The sequence below is a fragment of the Diorhabda carinulata genome, chromosome 2, assembly GCF_026250575.1.
Source record: "Diorhabda carinulata isolate Delta chromosome 2, icDioCari1.1, whole genome shotgun sequence".
NCBI classification, from domain to species: Eukaryota; Metazoa; Arthropoda; class Insecta; order Coleoptera; family Chrysomelidae; genus Diorhabda; species Diorhabda carinulata.
In genome coordinates, this window is record NC_079461.1 from 32,547,524 (window position 1) to 32,569,104 (window position 21,581).

The 21,581-nt window shown below is 31.8% G+C and overlaps 3 protein-coding genes across 4 annotated transcripts in view; 1 reads left to right on the forward strand and 2 right to left on the reverse strand.

The window, feature by feature from the left end:
* The window catches only part of LOC130904242 (rootletin), a 66,471-nt gene that overhangs the window by 44,446 nt on the left and 444 nt on the right, over window positions 1–21,581 (reverse strand). The window lies entirely within an intron of this gene.
* LOC130904243 (TELO2-interacting protein 1 homolog) overlaps window positions 1–21,581 on the forward strand; it is a 33,027-nt gene that overhangs the window by 268 nt on the left and 11,178 nt on the right. Inside the window, exon 2 of one of the 2 annotated variants that reach the window (XM_057816899.1) lies at window positions 16,002–16,457. The gene's annotated coding sequence lies outside the window, so the exon portion shown is untranslated. Of the gene's footprint in view, window positions 1–15,943; window positions 16,458–21,581 lie in introns of those variants that run through there. The other variant, XM_057816898.1, reaches the window with a different exon arrangement.
* LOC130904247 (uncharacterized) lies at window positions 17,607–21,568 on the reverse strand. Its single transcript, XM_057816904.1, has one exon. It carries the CDS (start codon window positions 19,754–19,756, stop codon window positions 18,044–18,046), a length of 1,713 nt encoding a protein of 570 aa, XP_057672887.1. The 5' UTR covers window positions 19,757–21,568; the 3' UTR covers window positions 17,607–18,043.

The window sequence follows — 21,581 nt, forward strand, 5'->3', positions numbered from 1 at the left end:
AATTTTCATTGACAAAATATCGGCAGAAATATCGTTTATCGAAGTCAAAAAATTGGCGAAATCAAAGGTGGAAGACTCAACTTCGACTAGAAATGTTTCTGGATCAAAGCCGTTACTTACCAGTGCCACTTTTTTCTACCAATTCACTATTCGTAGTTTTCCAATTCTGCTTTTAGTTCTGTCACTTCCAGGTCACCTAATCTATTAGTCATATCACTATTTTTTATGATACCATTTGACACTAATGTTTGTTTAAACGATTTTTAATGGCAGGGTGAATTTATACACACTCTTCCTTACTTATTTACTTTATTTATTCATATGCTCACAATAAGTACATTTAACTATTTGTTATTCTTATTCTTATTACTAAACACTTATCTAATTTTCAATATATTAATTTATTCAAACACACCGTGTATTTGTCTATCTCGATGAGTCTTTTACGAACAATTCTTGAACAAAATTATGGAGAGATATTCTTCATTAAAAATGATCATATTTTGTTGAACGCAATGATAAAAATGTTTAATTCCAGGTAAGAGTTTTGTCGACTTATATTTACCGTTAACACAGTGAGTGAAAATTGCATGCATCGTAATAAATATAAATTTCCTATGACCACTTATGAAAATGATAGATTGCACACTCATTTTTACCTAAGAAAGTAGCTTATTTCACACATGTACTAAAACATAAATGTGTTGAAATGCTTCTTTTTCTAATGTTATATATGGCCTCGAACGATAGAAAGAATGCGCGAATGCAATATGAATCTGGCTGGGTGCCGAAAAGCAAAAGGCCAAATTTAAGAAGATTGAAGAAGTAGACAATATGATTTACAAAATCCACTGTAATTGTTATAATAACAACTTTATATTTAACTTTTGTAACGTCTCAGAAAAATAGTAAAATAAAATAATAAATAAAAATTTAGTTCTTGTTATGTATCAAATATAGTTACAAAAAGTTTATTGTTCTATTGGTTCTTTTTCTGTTCTTCAGTTATAAAATAATTCATAATCATTATTTACGTTTTTGTCATCTTTACTATTACAAAATAAAAAATATTTTGTACGATTTTTTAACTTTTCAGCACACTTGTTTATATACTTTTCAATACATGTGTGATATTGTTTAATTGACTTTCTTATTTAAATAATACGTTTTTTCGACGAATTTTTTACGTGGTCGTAGACCTCTAACTCATAAGTTTCAAGCCAACCCGTTGAGGTATCTGCTCAAAAACACATACCCGATCAGTAGTTTGTTAATTCACCGTTGCAGTGGATGTCATTTAACAGACCTACGGGGATGGTTCCAAAAGTACCAACAAAGAAAACACAATAATGTAACCTACACTTTTTCCAGCGATGTTCAATAAACTCGATACCATTTTTATAATAAAATTCGTCAAGCTCCTCAAAACACCTCGTTACTACCGACACCACCTCTTCATTGTTAAAGCATTATTAAAGCCATTTTTTCAAGTCTGAGAACAGAAAATAATCCGAGGGGGTTGATTCTGGTGAATAGGGTGCATGAGGTAGCAATTAAACTTTTAATTTATTAATTTTGACCATCACAATAACGGATGTGTGAGCTGATGCTAAATCTTGATGAACCAACACTTTATTCTTAGTCAAATTCGGTTGACTTTGCTTGATTTCTTCGCTCAAATGTTGCAATAAGTTCGCATGATACTCGTCGTTGAGAGTTTTTTCTTGTTTCAAGATAGTCAATGGAAATTATCCCACGCGCATCTCAAAAAATCGACGCCATGACCTTGCTTGATATGGAACAGTCTTTGTCTTCTTTGGAGCCGGTTCTCCCTTTTCAGTCCATTGTTTTGATTGTTTTATTGTTTGAGGTGTTAAATAATAGAACCACGTTTTATCTATGGTTATGAAACGTCCCAAAAATTTAGCTTTATTTCTGTGAATCACCCAGCGTAGAATCAAGTTCAGCTTCTATATTGTTAGGGTTAATGCATTTAAATAAAAGTATCGTATCACATAACGATGACTGAAAACGTTCACTATTTTTCAAGCAACTACCGCCATCTCTAGGTCAAGTCAGATACTTCTGGTATCATCCTCGTATAATAAATGATTTAGGTAACTAATTTGAAGGATTGTTTCAATCTATGCCTAAAGAATATAACTGTTTACTTTCTCAAAAAAACGCTGATCTTTTTGTGACAGTTATTAGAAAAACAATAAACCTTAAAAATTAAATTCTCAAAAATTTATTCGATACTCGAATTCTGTGATTCAACAACAAAGATTCTATTATGAATCCTATAACTTTTCCTAATAGGTAGACAACTAATTATACAGTAATGAAGATTCCTTACGATACGAAGTTTTATCTTTAAGGTCGTAAATATACAATGAAACAGATTATTATATAATTTAATAGAATACAAATTCTGTACTATTATTATAGCTCAAAATACTGGATTTAAAAGAAATCAAATATTTCAAGTCGACAATTTTTGCAGTGTATAAGTTGAAATTCGTTTTAATTTTAAGCATCGACTTTAAGCGTGATATTTCAGTTAATCTAAGGCTAAAGGTGTGTGGCAAGGATGCACTGTATCTTAAATGAAGAAGTTTTATAAACATTTAACGAAAAAAATCATTTCAAAAATGAAAGTTCAAGGAGAAAGAATGCTGTGAAACGCAGTGGTTTTTATTTGAATAATTCAAAATTATACATTGAATTTAAATGATATTTATATTAACAATTGACGTTTTACTTTACCATTTACCAGTTAAGATTTTTTGTATTCGAACTTCTGGGACAATAATATGATGCAATGAAACATTAATTTTGATATCTCTAGTTTGACAAAACCTATAGTTAATTGCTGTTGATATTAAAATTATCGAAAGTTGCGTAAAATTTATTAAGTAGCAATCGATTGGTTAACTATTTTCTTGTAATATATAAATATTATTGTGTTTAGGTCAATAGCTTCTTCTGTATCACATTTTATTCAAATGAAATATTCAAATATATTTCTATCGACTTTACGGATTGGTAAATCGTTAAATTGAAATTAAAACCATTTCATTCAATAATTTTTTCATACATTTCATCCTTTCTTTCTTTCTTTCTTTTCGCCTGTTTTATTGTCCTCACTCGTGGTCTGTTTTATGTGTTGTTACATTTTTTATTGTGTAAATATTGAATTTAAAAGCACCGGGAGTTGATATTACAAAAAAATTCTGGTATAAGAAATTCCCAAGCGTATAAAAGGAGTTAGTGGAACAATTTACCCACCTCCCACACAAACCAGAAGACATCCCTTCGTTTCTAACACTCATATGCTCCCAAAAAGCTCCCAACCGGATGATCCCCCCAGTAGAGAGCTATCACGTGACTTCTCACTCTACATAAACTTGTATCACTAACTGCAATAGCTCGACAACTCGATTACCAGAAAGCGTTTGGTGGTGTACATCATTCCAGGCTTGTAGAAGTCTTCTAGATTTACGTCTATCCAATTTGTTTATCCTATGATTATAAGTACAGTAAATGCGAATCAATAACTTGATGAAGAATAAACAGAGTAATTTTAAGAAATTTGTAACTCAGAAGAGGATCGGAGCTTAGCCACAGTCTGTTTCGAACATCAAGATTGTACGCCTCCCTTGAAAATTTTCTTCAGAAGTTCTGTCAATAGAGCCGGAATTGGTTGTTCCGTGCTTCTGCAGCTTCTTCTAATACTGCACTCTGCAGAAGGATTTTATGGACCGTGGGGCATATAGGCTACCATGGATACAGATCAACGTAAAGCTTGACGGTTTCCGTCTCATAATCTTCGAGTTTTGTCAAGTTCATCTTAATATCACTTGATATCATACTCTTTCATATTGCCGCTTCGATAGATCAGCTTCAACAAACGCTGATAGGACTCGCGACGGTATGGGTTGTGTGTCCTTGTATTCCAGAGATTTAAAATATGATGCTTTCTGTACATCTATGGTTGGATACTTGTAGATAATGATGTCTGAGATGCATGCACCAATAACTCCGTCTCCACTCCACTTTGGAGTTTTCTTGTTTCTCTTTGTTTACTTCTGTCATAACATTGGTTGTCAGCTGCGCATTGTCGTTTTAAAATACATCTGTTTTTTTTCTGTAAATCTTTAACCGCCTTTGTTTAAATTGTGCTTTGACACTTGTGTTTAATTGTCCATTGAAATGTTACATGGGCTGAACATTTTTTAGAGGACGCAATTTTATTTATGGAACATGTAGGGAGGTCAATACAAGCTTAACTCCAAGTTTGTGAGGTTGCCGCAATTGCCCCCAGCCGCCATCTTAAAAAAAACACGTTTTTCGCGGTATCTTGGAAACTATCAATATTTCAAAAAATGTGTGAAGACATATTTTTTAGCAAATTCCTTTGCCTACAATTATTTCTAAGTGACTTTTTGTCATAAATCCAAAATTTAAAAAGTTATGAGCAAAAAAGTGAAAAAATTTCAACACAAATTTCCTTTTTTGCGTAATAAATATTTTTCTATTGATTTTACCAAAAAATTATGTAGAATAATTTTGTAGAGAATCTCTTTATGAAGATTTTCCTCTATACTTTTTTTAAATTTGATTCATTTAAAACGCTGTTACAGCTCTCCAAAGTTGACCGGGTTCGTCAATGCCCGGTCAAAACAAAATGTTTACCTTACTTTTATGTTTTTTGTACTGTAAACCTTTCTTTAAGCAGATATATTGTCATGAAGCTGATCTAACTTACAAAAATAGATATATAGTAGGGATATACCCTGATATGTGAGGAATATTTTCAACAGTACAAATAAGTGGTTAGGTTAGGTTTCACGAGTGATGTTATTTTGAACTGCTTAATTATATATTAGAATATTATATAAACAGTACAAACTACTTGAAAATATGAGTTCTAACCTTTATGTACAGAAGCCAAAATAACAATAAAACAGACAATAATAGTTTCACAGAACCTTCTTGCACCCCGAAACAATAATTAATTGGTATCAAATATCTAAGGTATATCTTAACTTATCCCTACAAATAGTTTTTTAAAATTGGTTTTTGGCCGATCATAGAATGAGCCAAAGTAACTTATCAGAGGCACCTGGTAGTATAGTTTACTGACCGAGTAAACCAATGTTATTGCAGTAGTTTAAAATCTTATTGAAAGTTGATATTATTCATCGAAACAACCCCGAGATATCTCCGAGTTAAAGTCATTTCGCGTGATTTCGTGACACCGAATAAAAGGTCGATTTTTTTATTCAATAATAATATTTTATTCTTCATATTTCAATATCTTTTTAGCGTGCATGCGCCTAATCGTTTTTTCGCATATATAATTTGACACATACATCAAACGAAAATAATACTAAGTTAATAATATTATTACGGGATGACTACAAAAAGTCAGGATGTGCGATTATATTTTCTCTGTTCTTTGTAAACAGAAGAACGGACTATGAATATCGAAATATTGAAGTACAGGGACTGTTGTTTATAACGACGACGAGGAAATGGAAAAACTTCGTTAATTACCGGGAGAAAAAAATGTTGCTGTAACATGCCATTCGGCTTGTTACGTTTTTCTTCAAACATTTTGAATATTCATTTGTTCACGTATTGCGGCACAGTAGTCACTTCTGATTTATTTATTCTAACCTTCAAATTTTTTAAGAAATTAATTTGTTATCGGAGGTCGAACAAATTAGTTATGGCGTTTCTACATTACGCTGGATTCGTCATTTGTCCGAGCTTGCTCGATAATTCATGACGAAATTAATTTGTTATCGATAACAAATTAATTTCTGCAAAAACTGGAATGTGGAAATTAATACGAAGTGACTACTGTGCCACAATACGTGAACAAAGAAAAATCAAAATGTTTGATGAAAAACGTAACAAACCGAATGACATTTGGATGGATGTGTTGTAGTATTTCTATAGAATATAACGAATCTTGAAAAATATCGGGGAGGACTGTTTTCTGTATCCCACACTATATGTATATACTTATACATGTCACCGTAAAATTGTTCAAAGGAACGCACCTCACGCACTGGTTTGTTGACAGGCATATGCCACGCGACGCCATATTTGTTTGTTAATTCGTTTGTTGTCAAATGTAAACAAACAGTGTTTTGGTGATTGTAAATTGATTTCATGTTAAAAATAACTCGTGGCTTTAGAATTAGTTATATGAAATTGTTAGGTTAGGTTAGGTTAAGTTGAAAGATAAATATGTTGCGCCAATATTTCTGGTTTCAATATCCCGAAATTGGTCTAAAACATGCTTTCTAAGAGAATTTTTTTTATTTTGATACCATGTGATGTCAGAATTATTGATTACAAACTGAATAATAAATAAATATTTGATGCCACAATTCTTGAAGTACATTTATCTGTTTCATTCCTAACTCTCTGGACGAAGAACGGTCTACTGGAAGGCCTACCAATCAGGGACAGCCTTCGAACAGCCTTACATCCCAAAATATTTTGAATAATACATATTTTCGTATAGCCCCTAGATAAATGCATTGTTTGTCGTTAAAACAAGAAAAAATTCGTTGCAAAAGAATCGATTAAACATATATATCGCCTTGCCAACTGTGATTCGATGTAATAAGTCTTGAAAACGCTTATACTTTTACTAATTTTATCAGGTGTAAACAATTACAGTAACATCGATTGATGACACTAAAAGATGTAGAAATTTTTGGTGGACAAATCGTTTTTAAACGGCAAATCTCCATTCGGGAGGTCTCGGGCGTCCGTACTTTTTTGAGTCATATTCGGGCCAACGTTATCTGCAAATGGACAACGATCCAACACTCACGAACATCCTCACTACACTTTACACTGACTATATATATTAGACTATATAAACAACGCTTCCAGAAATTCCAACTTAGTTAAAATTGTTTAGCCATGTCATGAAAATGGGAGAAGAAAATGAAACAAGGAAAAACAAACTCACGCAAAGCCTTGACTCCAACAAACCTTACACATGAAAAGGTTTAGGAATTAAGCTAAGATAAAGAACTTTTGTTTACCATACATATGTCCTTTCTGAAACAGCGAGATCTGGAAAACATAGCTGTTACTCAACTACCTGTGCTTTGGTGATGGCGGATTTGTGACTGTGTGTTTTATCCTCATGCAAGAGAACAACTTTGAACAAGCTTCTACGTGTTTTCATGTTCAGATGGTTCATAAGTAGTCAGAGGCAGGCAGAAGATGTTAGTCCTCATAAATATGACCTATTTGATATGTTTCATTGGCTTTAGTGGTTCTGCAAGTTTAAACTTGATCAAAATGTTGTTGAAACAGCGAGATCTGGAAAACATAGCTGTTAATCAACTACCTGAGCTTTGGTGATGGCGTATTTGTAACTGTGTGTTTTATCCTCATGCAAGAGAACAACTTTGAGCAAGCCTCTAGGTGTTTTGATCTCCAGATGGTTCATAAGTAGTCAGAGGCAGGCAGAAGATGTTAGTCCTCATAAATATGACCTATTTGATATGTTTCATTGGCTTTAGTGGTTCTGCAAGTTTAAACTTGATCAAAATGTTGTTGAAACAGCGAGATCTGGAAAACATAGCTGTTAATCAACTACCTGAGCTTTGGTGATGGCGTATTTGTAACTGTGTGTTTTATCCTCATGCAAGAGAACAACTTTGAGCAAGCCTCTAGGTGTTTTCATGTTCAGATGGTTCATAAGTAGTCAGAGGCAGGCAGAAGATGTTAGTCCTCATAAACATGATCTATTTGATATGTTTCATTGGCTTTAGTGGTTCTGCAAGTTTAAACTTGATCAAAATGTTGTTGAAACAGCGAGATCTGGAAAAAATAGCTGATGCTCAACTACCTGAGCTTTGGTGATGGCGTATTTGTAACTGTGTGTTTTATCCTCATGCAAGAGAACAACTTTGAGCAAGCCTCTAGGTGTTTTCATGTTCAGATGGTTCATAAGTAGTCGGAGACAGGCAGAAGATGTTAGTCCTCATAAACATGATCTATTTGATATGTTTCATTGGCTTTAGTGGTTCTGCAAGTTTAAGCCTGATCAAAATGTTGTTGAAACAGCGATATCTGGAAAACATAGCTGATGCTCAACTACCTGAGCTTTGGTGATGGCGTATTTGTAACTGTGTGTTTTATCCTCATGCAAGAGAACAACTTTGAGCAAGCCTCTAGGTGTTTTCATCTTCAGATGGTTCATAAGTAGTCAGAGGCAGGCAGAAGATATTAGTCCTCATAAACATGATCTATTTGAGATAAGTTTCGTTGACTTAGTGGTTCTGCAAGTTTAAACCTGATCAAAATGTTGTTAATGTTTTTTAATTCGAACAGCGTGAAGAATTATATTCATTTGCATATGTTTATATATTCAAAATTCTTACGAAACTTTCAAAATCAAATAGCTTATCTAAACGAATAAACAAATTCAACTATGAAATCACTAGATAAGATGAAAAATAGGAGGATTCTTAGAACGAGGGTTTAAAGTCCGTTCATTTTGTGTGATAACGGGATTCTTAGTAAATCAATATTATTCATATAATGTAAAATTACACCAGTAGACTAAACATATCTACAAGCGTTGTTATAAAGTTTTTTGGGGTTAAAGTTTAAATGTCAAGGGGAAAGCATAGATCTTAATACATAAGAATAGAATATTTATTGTTTTTGTTACAGTTCATATCAAAATCTATTTGAAATAGCACTATTCACTTTGCTTAGAAAAGCAAGTTGTTTATAAAATCACCACGTGTCGATCAACAACGCTACAGCTCTCAGGATACTTGGAAAAATCTATTTTAATTTTGTAAATTCTGCAACTATTTCATTTATGTTTACATTCAATTCAAGTAAATTGGATCTAGTTTGTTTACAGAATATGTATTTCATTATAATTTAAGGATATTCATGGTCATGCTTTGAAAACTGTCTAAGTAAAGCAAATTTTCCATAAATACAAACTCTACTAACAATATTTTCGTGTTTTAATAATTGAAATATGCATTTTCCTTCACAGTTTGTCTACAAATAAAATTTTTACCATCGATGTTCTAGGATATCTAGTGCATCTCGAAATAAAAATTGTTCTACTCATGCAAGCCACGGATTCATCACACATATAACGTCATTTTCCGAAAAACATCGTTTTTTCAACAGCAATTAATCGTTTATTGTAACGAATCTAATTTTCCACCTATGATTATGAACCAAACGGCAATCCATGTACTGGAAGAGTTCAACTTCACTAAGAATGAAAATTAATGAGTAAATAAAAATTCGAGACAATGATTATTGTTTTTTTTTTGATATTCACGGAATTTTATACCTTCTCTGGGTTCCTGAAAGTTGGAACTATTTATCAGCATTATCATCTTCACGTTCTTGCTGAAAGAATAAAAAAAATCTACCCGAATTTTGGAAAAGAGCGCCAGCTCATTCCGCACTGTCCTTCAAGAGAAAAGATATAAATTCGAGAAATTAATAAATAAATTTACAAAATATAAAAATAAAATGTCTTATATCACCAATTAGAGTCATTACTTAAAAGTGTAAAACAGTAAAGTGTCGTGCGTATTTTGGTTTTTCCTAAAACGTACTACTAGATTTATTAAAGAGGATTAGGTTAATTGTGTGTCAGTGGAAAATTAAAAAGGTTAGAAATTTGGAATTCCCAAAAGAAGACAACTTGGAATTTCCTAGGTCAGACGTCGGGAAGCTAAGAAATATTATTTTATTGAGGTAGTTCTTCAGGAAAAAGGTCTAAGGTTAAAAGTGTACCTGTATTATGTATTTTTAAATGCTTTGTAAATGGCGTGGTCGCAAAAAACTAAATAAGAAGATCAAAATGACAAAAAAAGATTGAAATTAATATCGGAAAGAACAATATCAGATGCCATCAAGATTGATCGAAATGAATATAAACAACGTATAAATTGATACAAAAACGCAAAGAATAAGATGGCTAGAGCATCTATGGAGAGCAGACAAAGATACAAAGTTTGTCGAAACTACATTGGATCTAGGAAGTAGAAGAAGCTGAGGAAGAACCAGATCAAAGTGGTTAAAAGAAAAGGCAGACATTAGAAGAATGGGAATCAAGCTATAAAAAGAAAACACCAACAATATAAAAAAAATTAACGATGTAGTGAAATGAGACAATTGGTCTACACCGCAAAAAGGATTTAGAAGTATTAGGCGGATCAATCACCCAAGGGGGCCATATATACAAACAAAAATGTAAATACCAAATGAAATTTATAATCTGTATAAATTTCAACGTATTCTTGATTATTTTCTACCTGGAGATTACATATAGGGAAAAAATAGAATGAATTGGTATTCTTTTAACATATATTAAGGTCTCATTTTGTAAAATCTTTGCCGCAGAAGTCGAAAATTGTCAGTATTCTACACCAATCGCAAAAAGGAACGAATCGCTCAATTTCTACATTCTGCACACAATAATTTTAAACATTTATTAATAAAATAAAGCAGATACTTTTTATATTAATTATCTAAATTACAAAAGACATAAGATTATTACATTTTGTTGCTCACAACATTTCTATTGATCTTTTTCCTGACGTCATTAAAATCTTGATGTGTCCGGTAAGTCAAGAAAAGAATTAATCTATTAGAAGTAAATATTTATATATTTACCTTCTGTCTACGTGCTTTTACGTCAATTTGAATTTTTATCAGAGTATTGATTAAATAATGGTATCATCAAACAATTGAGTTATATAAAGATGAAAATAAGGCGCCAGATGAAGAATACGTAATGATAGCTGAAGTTGATACTATTTTCGGAATATATAGAACCTACCAACGTAAAAAGTTATGCACTTTATTAATAGATCATATCAGATTAATAGATAAATCATTGATTGTTTAAATTATACATACTACAACAAAAAACGCTGCGTTACGCGTTCTATTATTATTTATCGTTTTTTTTTTCTTCCTTTTCGACATTTTGTCTTACGAGGTCGCCGTCCATGCCCACAATTCTAACATTTCTATCATCACATTTCCAATGTGTTTTATCTTAGAGTTCTAGGTCTTCTTCTCATTCCAGTATGCGTTCTGGCCTCTTCTTTTCACAACAACCAGGCATGCGATTTCTTAAACTGTCAACATCATGTCAACATCCAGTAACATGAAGCCGTTGTCGGGAATAAACCAAATTTTATTTATGCAGGTGTATAACTTCCCAAGGTTAATGAACGACAAGACGTCTATATACAAGGAGAGCTCTGATAAGTGAGCGAAGGAAAGTTTTATAACAATATTTGATAAGACGATAAGAAACGTCTGACAAGTGTTTAAACCACTAATTCAAATTTCTGGAAACTTTTTTAGAAGATTTCGAATAATTACAAAGTCTAACTATATAAATATTGTTGAATTGGATTATTAATGATGACTACAAGTTGTGAGGAATTATAGACAAGACGACACTTCGTTGATGATCTGCGGACCCCGATTGATGGACTTTGTAAGGTCGAGCGATACTGAACCAGGGGTCAGACATCAAATATTTTTTTTTTCCTTGAAAAAAAACTTTTTCTTTGACCGATTATAAGACTTGAACTCGAAATAATTAATAAAATGTTATTATTTCATGTTCTACAAATAGACAGCGAGCTTTTTTAGCAAAAAAATAACTTTGAACTCGAGTTCAAGAAGTAAAGCTTTTTGTACAATAGGTAATAATGTCATTAATTAAGTATTAAGTTAATTTGGCTATTAAAAGTCAAAATATTTTATAGTCCTTTCGTTCAGCGAACAAAAAAATTACCTTCAAGAGCAATACATTCATTCCAACGCTTCTCTAACATCTCGATGCCGTGCTTGTAGGAAAATTTGTCTTTTGCCTCAAAATAGGCTTCAGTTTCAATAATTGTTCCTTCATTTGATCTGAATTTATTCCGGTGAGCACTTTTTTGAAATCACCGAATAGCCAGTAGTCAATGAAGGCCAGATCTAGACTATAGGTTGGATGAGGAAGAAGATTTTTTTCTTCGACATATGAGGCTGTTTTCCCTAGATTTTTGAATTCAGAAGATCCAACAACTCTTCATATTCGCTATTGATTGTCTCTCCCTTTTGGAAATGAGCAATATTCCATGAGCATTCCCAAAATATTGAAGCCGTAACCTTCCCAGCTGATTGTTGCACCTTTGGACGTGGTTCATCTTCTGCAGTTCACTCAGATGATGATAGTTTTGATTCCGGAGTGAACGTTTCATCCTTTGTGCCATATCGATTCAAAAAATCTTATTTATTACAAGTAAACATGGCCAAACGCTGCTCTGAATCATCAACAGTTTTTGATCGACTTTGAGTAAACGCGGTACCCACTTTGAGAAAACGTTTTCCATGATCGAATGTGCATGCATAATTGTAAAAACAATGCCTTTTGACATCTTCACGGCCTCAACTATCTCAATTTACGATTAGACATAACCAATTTTTTCACAAAAAAGCATTTTCATTCTCATTAGGCTTTTTCCGAAGCAGCTAATAAAGGTCTCATACTATTATTGAGAACAGGAAATAACAATAACTAAATTTATTACCCTTATTATCATTGCTCCCTCTTAATTATACAGGATGTTTTAAAAAAAGGTTTTCCCGTCTCTAGGATAGATAGAAAACTGAAAAATATTTGGGGTTTGGTCAGTAAAAATTTTCTAGGTACGAAGCGTATAACTAGCGCCCTCTATGGGAGTCAGACATAAAAAAATTTCAATACAATGTTGCCGGTAGTTGCAGCAAAAGCGTAAAAGACGTGTATAATTTTTTATTCTTCAACGCCCTTTATTTTGAATACGGATGGCGTTAGGAAATTTTTTTACTGAGCAAACCCCAAATATTTTTCATTATTCTATCAATCCTAGATATGGGGATCACTTTTTCTAGAATCACCCTGTATAGCACGCTAAACGAACTATAAAACTAAATGTTACACCCCATTTTTTTGCTGAAATGAGGGTTACTATACGACTTTTCAATTTCAATCAACTGCTCCTGAATTATATAATTTAAAAGAATATTATTTGTTACGGTGATTCATGTCATTAAGAATCATCTAAATTAAAATCACGTTTGACACCAATGATCGATAATAATTTTTCCATATAAACATAATTTTGTTAAACTTAATATTAACGGTCTTAATTAAGTATTTGTTTATCTAGAGACGGGTAATGTCATATATAATTAATTCCGTTTCATTGAAGCTTTAGAAGAAATTACATCAATCACGGCACGTACACGTTTTTCTTAAATGTACAAGATTTAATTTGACCCATAAAATGTGATATTTAAACTATACGTAATAAGTTAAATTGGTTTCATTAGATAACGAGAGCACAAATTCAATATTAATCGAACGCCGTTAATGAATAAGCTCCAGATTTTTATTATTACTACAAGACCTTCTCATTTAGTAACCAAAAGAAATAAATAAAAATCAACAATTGATATGTACAACTGGTACTACAGTTGCTCAGAAGAGGGTATAGTACAGTATACAACAATGATGCCAGATTTCTGATTTTTACAATAGATTAAAGAAAAATAATTAAAATACCAGTTTTTTCGGGGATGGATTGATTTTTAATAAGATTTTTTACCCCAAGTGTGAATACAAACTTATTCGACAGCTTGGAATATATATTAAGAAGATTATACTTCGGTATTTTATTGCCACAACCCCACAACAATCAACTTTTTATATTTTATATCAACTTTTTTATATTTCTGGGTTTGTTAATCCAGTTTTATCAAATTATTTTAATAAATACGATATCAAAATTTGTCATACTTGATACATTATAAGGAATTTCATCAAACTAAAATCTAAAACACGCAAAAATAGAAAAAGTATTACTATATACAAAGTTTCTTGTACTAATTCTGATGCTATTTACATAGGACAAACACGACAATATTTTGAAAATAGATTGAGAGATCATTACTACTATAAAAAATACAATTTTTTATTCATCAATTTGATTGAATATAAAAGCATGTTTTCAGTATTTTTATTTATACTTTATTTGTTAAAACTAAATGACCAGCATATCAAATTATAGTATAGTATAGGTATAGGAATTTAGAAGTTAATTTATCTTATGGCGATCCTGACGAGGACCTTCATCATCATTTAGCAGCTTGTTTCGTCTGATGCTAGCCACAAGCCTCTTTTAATCTAACCCATTTTGCTCGGTATTGAACATCTTGATTGAACGCCATTTTAGTATCTTCTTCATCATAACCAGCCATTTTAAATGTATCAATTGCATTCGTAACTTTTGATGTTCTACGAAGTTCCTTGTTTCGGCTTTTATCTCATAATGTTACTCCCAACATGGACCTCTCCATGAGTTATTCTTTTCCGAGGCATAAGTTAATATTTATGTCGGTATACTGATTTGAATTTATTTCTCAGCTTGCCGAATACAGCCTGGCGAGGATAATGATACGAATTTAAGAGGAATTTTGATTTGCGTTGGCATCAACTGTTTTAAACGCAAGTATTTAATCACCGTTGCGTTGCTCGACACCAACTATTTTCACACTAGGATGGGGGGACGATTAAGGATGATAGAGGGGAAATTAATAAAAGCTGCTTGTGAAAAAAGATAAGGTTTAGGTTTTAACTGTTATAAACTCGTCATAACAAAACTACTGTTGAAATAAGTAAGGAATTTTCCACTATAATTTGCATTAAGGTATTTAACACGATAGTTTTTGTTGTAAAATCTATTTTGTCAGTATCAAATAAATTTATAGATCGATAACTATGACAAATAATGTTCATATTATGTGATTACGACTAAAAATTTTCCTGCGCCAATTATTTAATCGGTTTTACTCATAGCAACTGAAAATGTCTTTAAATTGCATGAATAAACAATCAAAACATTAAATTATAATCATGACCGTGAACTCGAAGCGATTAAGTTCTTAAAAATCCCGATATAAAAATATTTATTGCGCAAGAAATCAATCAATTTTTTTCTATTAACCAAGACAAAAATACTAATCATTTTTGTGAAGATTACACATTGTATATATCATAATTGCTTTGTTTGGAATTACGTCAATACATTTTGATAAATCACATAGAAACAATATTGAGAAGAAAAAGTATTAACCTCTTGATCTTCAGGTGCATCGCTGAAGCCTAATCAGTGGCGACTCGTGGTGGGAAACTTTGTTAAATGATCGGTTATTGAAATGGTTACCACAAAACAAAAATATGAATCACTAAACACCATTCCACATCTTTACTGAGGTCTTTATTATCTCAATCAACAATTTTCAAAATGTTCTAAACAACTTAAACAGATTTAACACTTCCAGTACCAAAACTATATTGAAAGATTGTTCACTAAACTAAAGTATGCTTCGGAATTTACTTAGAGTTGCATTAATTCAACAGAAACATTTAAAGTCCAAGAAATTAGAACAATTAATAATTTTTGCCAATGTATACCTATTCTAAGACACATTTTAATGATATCTCTGTACATTTAACCAATAAACAGAATCTAATAATGCATATTTCAGACAATTATAAAGTTGGCAGTTAAAGTTTTCGTGTCTTTTTATTTCCGAACTTGAATGCTCTAGATCGCTGACCCCTATTTCCGTCCAAGCTTTATCGCAATCAAAAACTAAGCAGATAGAACAATATAATGCATTTTATTTGTTACAACCACAAATCCAAACATTTTTGGCATAAATATTTCATTTTCTTGTGCAGCTTGCTGCCCTACTTACAACTAACTGTATATGGGTACTTACTTTCCTGTTTTCAGTTCTATATTTTCAATGTAGGAATATTTGCAAAATCTCTTAGTACTTATCAAGTTAAAAACAACTTCCAACACTTCAACACTACACAAAAATCGAAAACACTGTATTATAGTATGTTTTTTTTCTAGTTTAAGTCGCCCTAAAGTATCCAGACCTGCGCTGGGTCGCAGAAAAGTTCAGCTAGGCCCTATGAAACGGCATTCAAACATACTGGATTCTCAGTACTCTAATAATCCACTCCGATAAGAAAAATGAATGGATTGCTGCTTAAAAGAAGATGAAAAATACATTCTTACTCCAACAGTCAAATAGAACCCTCCTTCGACCGTGTTGGAGAAATTAATATTTCCCTCTTTGAGTAATTTATGCGGAATGATGAAAAATATTTATTTTCGTTAATACCGTTATCAAATACAACATTTAAATGGAGAATTGATGAGCATTTACAAGAAGAACAAGTTGATGGAGTAATAGAGAGCAAGATGCTTTACTTGCAAAAAGATCAAAGCACATATAACTAGGATAATACAAATCTAATGTGTTTTATTAAAAATATTAACAAAGACACCAGCATGAATCAAAAAGTAGGTAGATTATTATTATTATTATATTATCCGTACTCCTTTGTAAGTACGTATAAATAATTCAAAAGCCTCGTATTTTTATCCGAGCTTCTCACGAAACTCAGTTTCCAACACCTAACAGTTCATAGCTAAATTCTTGAAATAATTAAAAATTTGTTCAAGCTTGTGCCAATGAAAACCTTTAACGAAACCCCACATGATACTATTAATTCAAAATTTGTACCCCGGCTATTAGATTGTTCAGTTTCAAAAATCTATAAAATTATTTGGTCAACCATATAAATATGTGCGCGCATACCTCTACCTAACTCTCTTTGTAAGCCTGTTCATATTATAATTTAATTATAAATTCATAGATTTTTTATTAAAGATTAAGTATTGCCAAATTTCATAGTTGCAGATCAGGAGAAAAATAAATTTTGAATACATTAAATATTTAAAGTTTTGCTTTCACATAAATGTTTTTTGGAACAGTTAGAATAACGTTATATCCAATCAAATAAATCAATCTATAATTTTTTCAAAAGATAATTATATTGTTCATTCAGTTATTCCACAACTCCACCCAAGAGATTCAGTACGGCACCGCTTTTAACAAAAACCAAAAGAAATAAACATTTGAATTATTCTCTATTATCCACTAAAACTGATATTAAATTCGTCTTCTAACATTTCCTGGTGATTCGGACTTTTAAATCACGTATATTCAGTCAGGATTGTTGTTAGTGTAGATATCAAATAACACCATAAATTAAAGTCTACAATAGGATTATCTAGCGTACCATTACACTTATCTTTTTTACAATATATAGTTTGATTAGAAGAATAATAATCAACAACAACATTGTACAATGTAGACTTAATATTTATTTTTGTTATATTTCCGACGCATGTAGCAATAGCCATTGATTTTTTGACATTTGGAATGATTGAAATAATTACTTTAAATTCCATATTTGAAATCTACGTGATGTGATGGTAGGTACATTGACCTCCAAAGTTAGTTCACCCAAATTTTTCCCAGTTATTGAAATTCATCAAATTTATTTGGCAAATACAATGGAATTTCAATCAATATACAAATATACATGTGTTCATAACCCAGTAATAGTGAACAAAGTAATTAATTGTATAAATCAAAGACAAATCGATATAAAAAAATTCTATTCACAATTTATTTATAATTTTTTTAAATCTACATCATTAAAAATATCTGGACAGAAGTTTCATTGTAATTTATCGTACAAATAAATGTTTTTATAAATATACCAAAATATTTTTGTAACAAATATCTTAATTAAAATTTTTATCACAATATGAAATCCATTCCATTTGCAATTTAAACATATGATAGTTAATATAACTTACATTGAATTTTATGCATTATCAACATAAAAAATTAAATATAATAACATAACAAATTTGTACAAAGAGATAAGAGCAGACACACATTTTCATGAGATTACATCCAATTATGAAAAAATATTTATTCACATTTATACGACTTGTTTGTTAAACTCAATCTCATCATTCTTATCACAATAAGGCTTTTTCATTATTCTCCCGGTAAGAAGAAGAAGAATTTATTATCGTACAGCTGTCGTCATGGGCCTAGGAAAATTATCCTGCCTTCTCCTCAGGAATCCCAATACATTTTTAAAAGGTAATTGCATGTGGTAATAAGCACAATAAGGTAGAGGATCCCACATTGCAAAAAGAGCCTCCCTTTTATCCAGAACCGTACCTATTAGCCTTGTAACTGATTCTATAGAAGGATTACTGACTGTTTGCAATACGGTAAGCGGCATTTTGTAAACTCCGTTGCCGTTTACGAGAGGACCGGAATTTTGTCTGCTAAAATGTCTGCAAGGCTTCCATACTAACCTTGGATGAACGCTAGTGTAGCAAATGTAAGGCAGAGATACTCCTACTCTGCTATTTAACGGAATTACTACGCCAGTTTCTTTACAAATTACTAATCTGAAGCATATATGTCCGGATATTGGTCTCAATAAATTGATTTTATTGAAGAAATTCGTTAGCCACTGGTTGATTTCTTTGTTTTCTTCTGGAATTAATTCGTTGTTGTTTTTGTTCATTTTGCAAGTAACGTTTGCTATAACGCTCGATTCTTTCACTGTAGTACAAGTGAGGTAATGCTCTCCTTCAATATTTTGAACTACAATCCATGGTTTCTGTTCACTTATATCGTTTGGTATTTTCAAATCATTTCTCGATATTGGTAGTAATATTTTTGATCTTTCGCGTAATCCTCTAGGTCCTACCGTCGACATAACAAATACTCCTCTCCTAATTACACCGGTATCATACAAATCAAAAACTTCATCTTTCGATTTAACTACGTGGTAAATAGGTGTCGGTATGTTATTTTTTTCACAACGTCTTAAAACTTCTAAGGTATCGTCTAAAACCCATACTTCTCTTATACCTGGACAGAAGCAAGTGCATCCTAGAAGTTCTAAATGTGGTTTAGCTACAGCGTCGTAATAAGCGGGAGTCGTTGCAGCTACAGGAATATAATAAATGGCTTTTTCATTATCGACTATTTCACAAAGAGCTCTTACGTAATTTTGTTGTTTATCACTAGTTGGTTTGGGAACTGTGTAGAATTTACTCACTGCAGTTGAATATTTTGATAGAGCAAAACGTCCTTCCACTTCACATACAACTACTCTAGCTCCAGCTGCATAAAAGTTTCTCGCTAAGTGAAGAGCTTGGATAGTACTACCACCACTAATAAGCACTGTACGTTTTCTACTATTTCTTGAAGAATTAGGAGAAAGTATGACAGAAAGAAGAGTTTTAATGATGGTTAAAGGTAGTTGTATTAATTGAGTGAAACACCATACCCACATAGAGATCCATATCATGGGAAGAGCAAAAATTAGTTGTCTCCAAGTAGGAGGTAACACTGCCATAAATAACGCTTTCACTATTCGTAGCAAAAAACATGGATACCAACCAATCACTTTCGATAATAAAGAATAAATAAATTCGTCTTCTTCTGCTTCATGACAACTCAACGCCGGGCTATGGCTTCTTGAATCCCTCACGTCCGATCTAATAACGAACGGCTCTTGAATAACATTTCCCGAACTAGAAGTTCTGCGTATCTTTTTTCTCAGAGTATTATCCGGAGACGTACATAATGGTGAAAAAGATGTTGGAGTCGAAGGGCTCGGAACTCCGGAACCACTTGAAGTACTACTACTAGCTTGTATACTTTCATTACTCGGCCACGAAACTTTCGATAAACTTTCTGACAATAAAATCGGCATTTTGCCTGCGTCCGTATCACTACTATTATATTACTACAGTAAACTTCGATACAACACAAACAAAAACATGTAATAAACAACCAGTTAAGAGCGGCATCCGGCAATCTTATAGAATATTCTGAAGTGTACTCTGCCCCGAGTCCCCTCCTCCGACAGATTCGTCTCACTGTTGAGGTAGTCTTCAATAAAGGGGCGCTAATATATATTATTAATGTGTTTCGTAACAACAAACAAACAATAATATTCTATTTAAATTTTAATTCATTTTTTTTTTCATTGTTTTTCGTGGAAGTTCAGGTGTAATAACCGAAATTAAAATAATGTGGTCTGTTGTCCTTTGTATCTATTTTTATCTTTCCTCGTCTCAGTGCATTGGCTGTAAAAGCGCAACCATTGGCGGTACATTTTCACTTTCTAATAGGTTTTAAAAAATATGTATATTTATATAAATATATATTTTCAGGGACGAAAACGATTTATCAAAAAAAAAACAAATAAAAAGGCTAAAGAAGCAAAAAATTTTAATAATTAGCTGTAAAATTACTGTGGGTAAAAATTTGAAAATATAACTCCATTGTTCACCCTACGGCCGGCAGTTTGACGTAGATCAGCTGTTTTCTTAGATTGCCTAATAGAACTTGATAAACCATTGGCAATACTAATTTGTCATTTAAAAATGTAAATACGACGCTGAATCAGTGATGCCAACCTGGGGAATTTTTGCCAGTTCTAGGGTTTTGTGGTATAATTGTTTACTTCAATTAGTATAGCTAATTTTCATATTAAAAAAAAATATGATAAAAGCCTTCTAATGCGCTGACGTAATTCGGAGTAATCGCCGGACAGTGTACTCGACGCTCTAAGTGAGATTTTGTCTATTTTGTCACTTTAGCAGGCTTAAGCTAATTGTTAGTTTCATGATAGGTATTAAAAAATGTTGTATATTCCTAGGTAATTCTAGGGACTTTTCCACATAAACATTAGGAATTTTTGGCGAACCCAGTTGTCAATACTGCGCTGAATACAGTCGGTAAAGTAGAATGTTGGGATAGAATACATAAATATTTATTAATCTAGCCCAAATATTTAATGATCATCCTCTGCTATAGTACAGTTTTGAAGATTATAAAGAAGTAAAGCATTGTCAACTCTTCCTCAAATATCACATACTCCAACTAATAATTTCTTTTTCTATTTTTTCAGTAAGAATTCTAATTCATGTAAAATTTTTCGCTTTCGTTTCGTCGCTGCTAATGTCTACTAATTACACTAATTATACATGTACATTTAACACTAAAGTTTTCATATGCAATGTTAAATAAATAATTCAATTAATCGATATTGCTTTTTATACCTTACTATTACAGAACTAACAACCCTATAAGTTACAAACAGAAATGTAAATCTCAACTAAAAAAATTATAATCTGATAAATTTATGTCCTAATAATGATTAAGATCCACGCTACTGTAGTGTTAATGTCCTATCAATTCCTTTACAGACTAGAATTGCTCACGTTCATTTATATTAGCTTAATTTCACTACAAAATATAACACGTCGCGCCATCTTACAATTTATATATTAATTTATACTATTAATACTCTCATTAGTTAGATTTGAGGATAATAGATGGTTCTATTCTGTTTTTTGATATAATCTCTAACAAAGTAGTTAAATTATTAACATAAAATTTGTTTATTTCCACACTTTGAAAAATAAATATTAATATTATCTTATATATTAATTAAAAAAGCTTTACTACAATAATTATCTTGTAGCTGGTTATTTCAAGATAGACGTGACCATAATAACAAATAATGTCAT

Coding starts and splice junctions, on each gene's coding strand:
- LOC130904247 (XM_057816904.1), bottom strand. CDS start 19,756: ATGCCGATTTTATTGTCAGAAAGTTTATCGAAAGTTTCGTGGCCGAGT.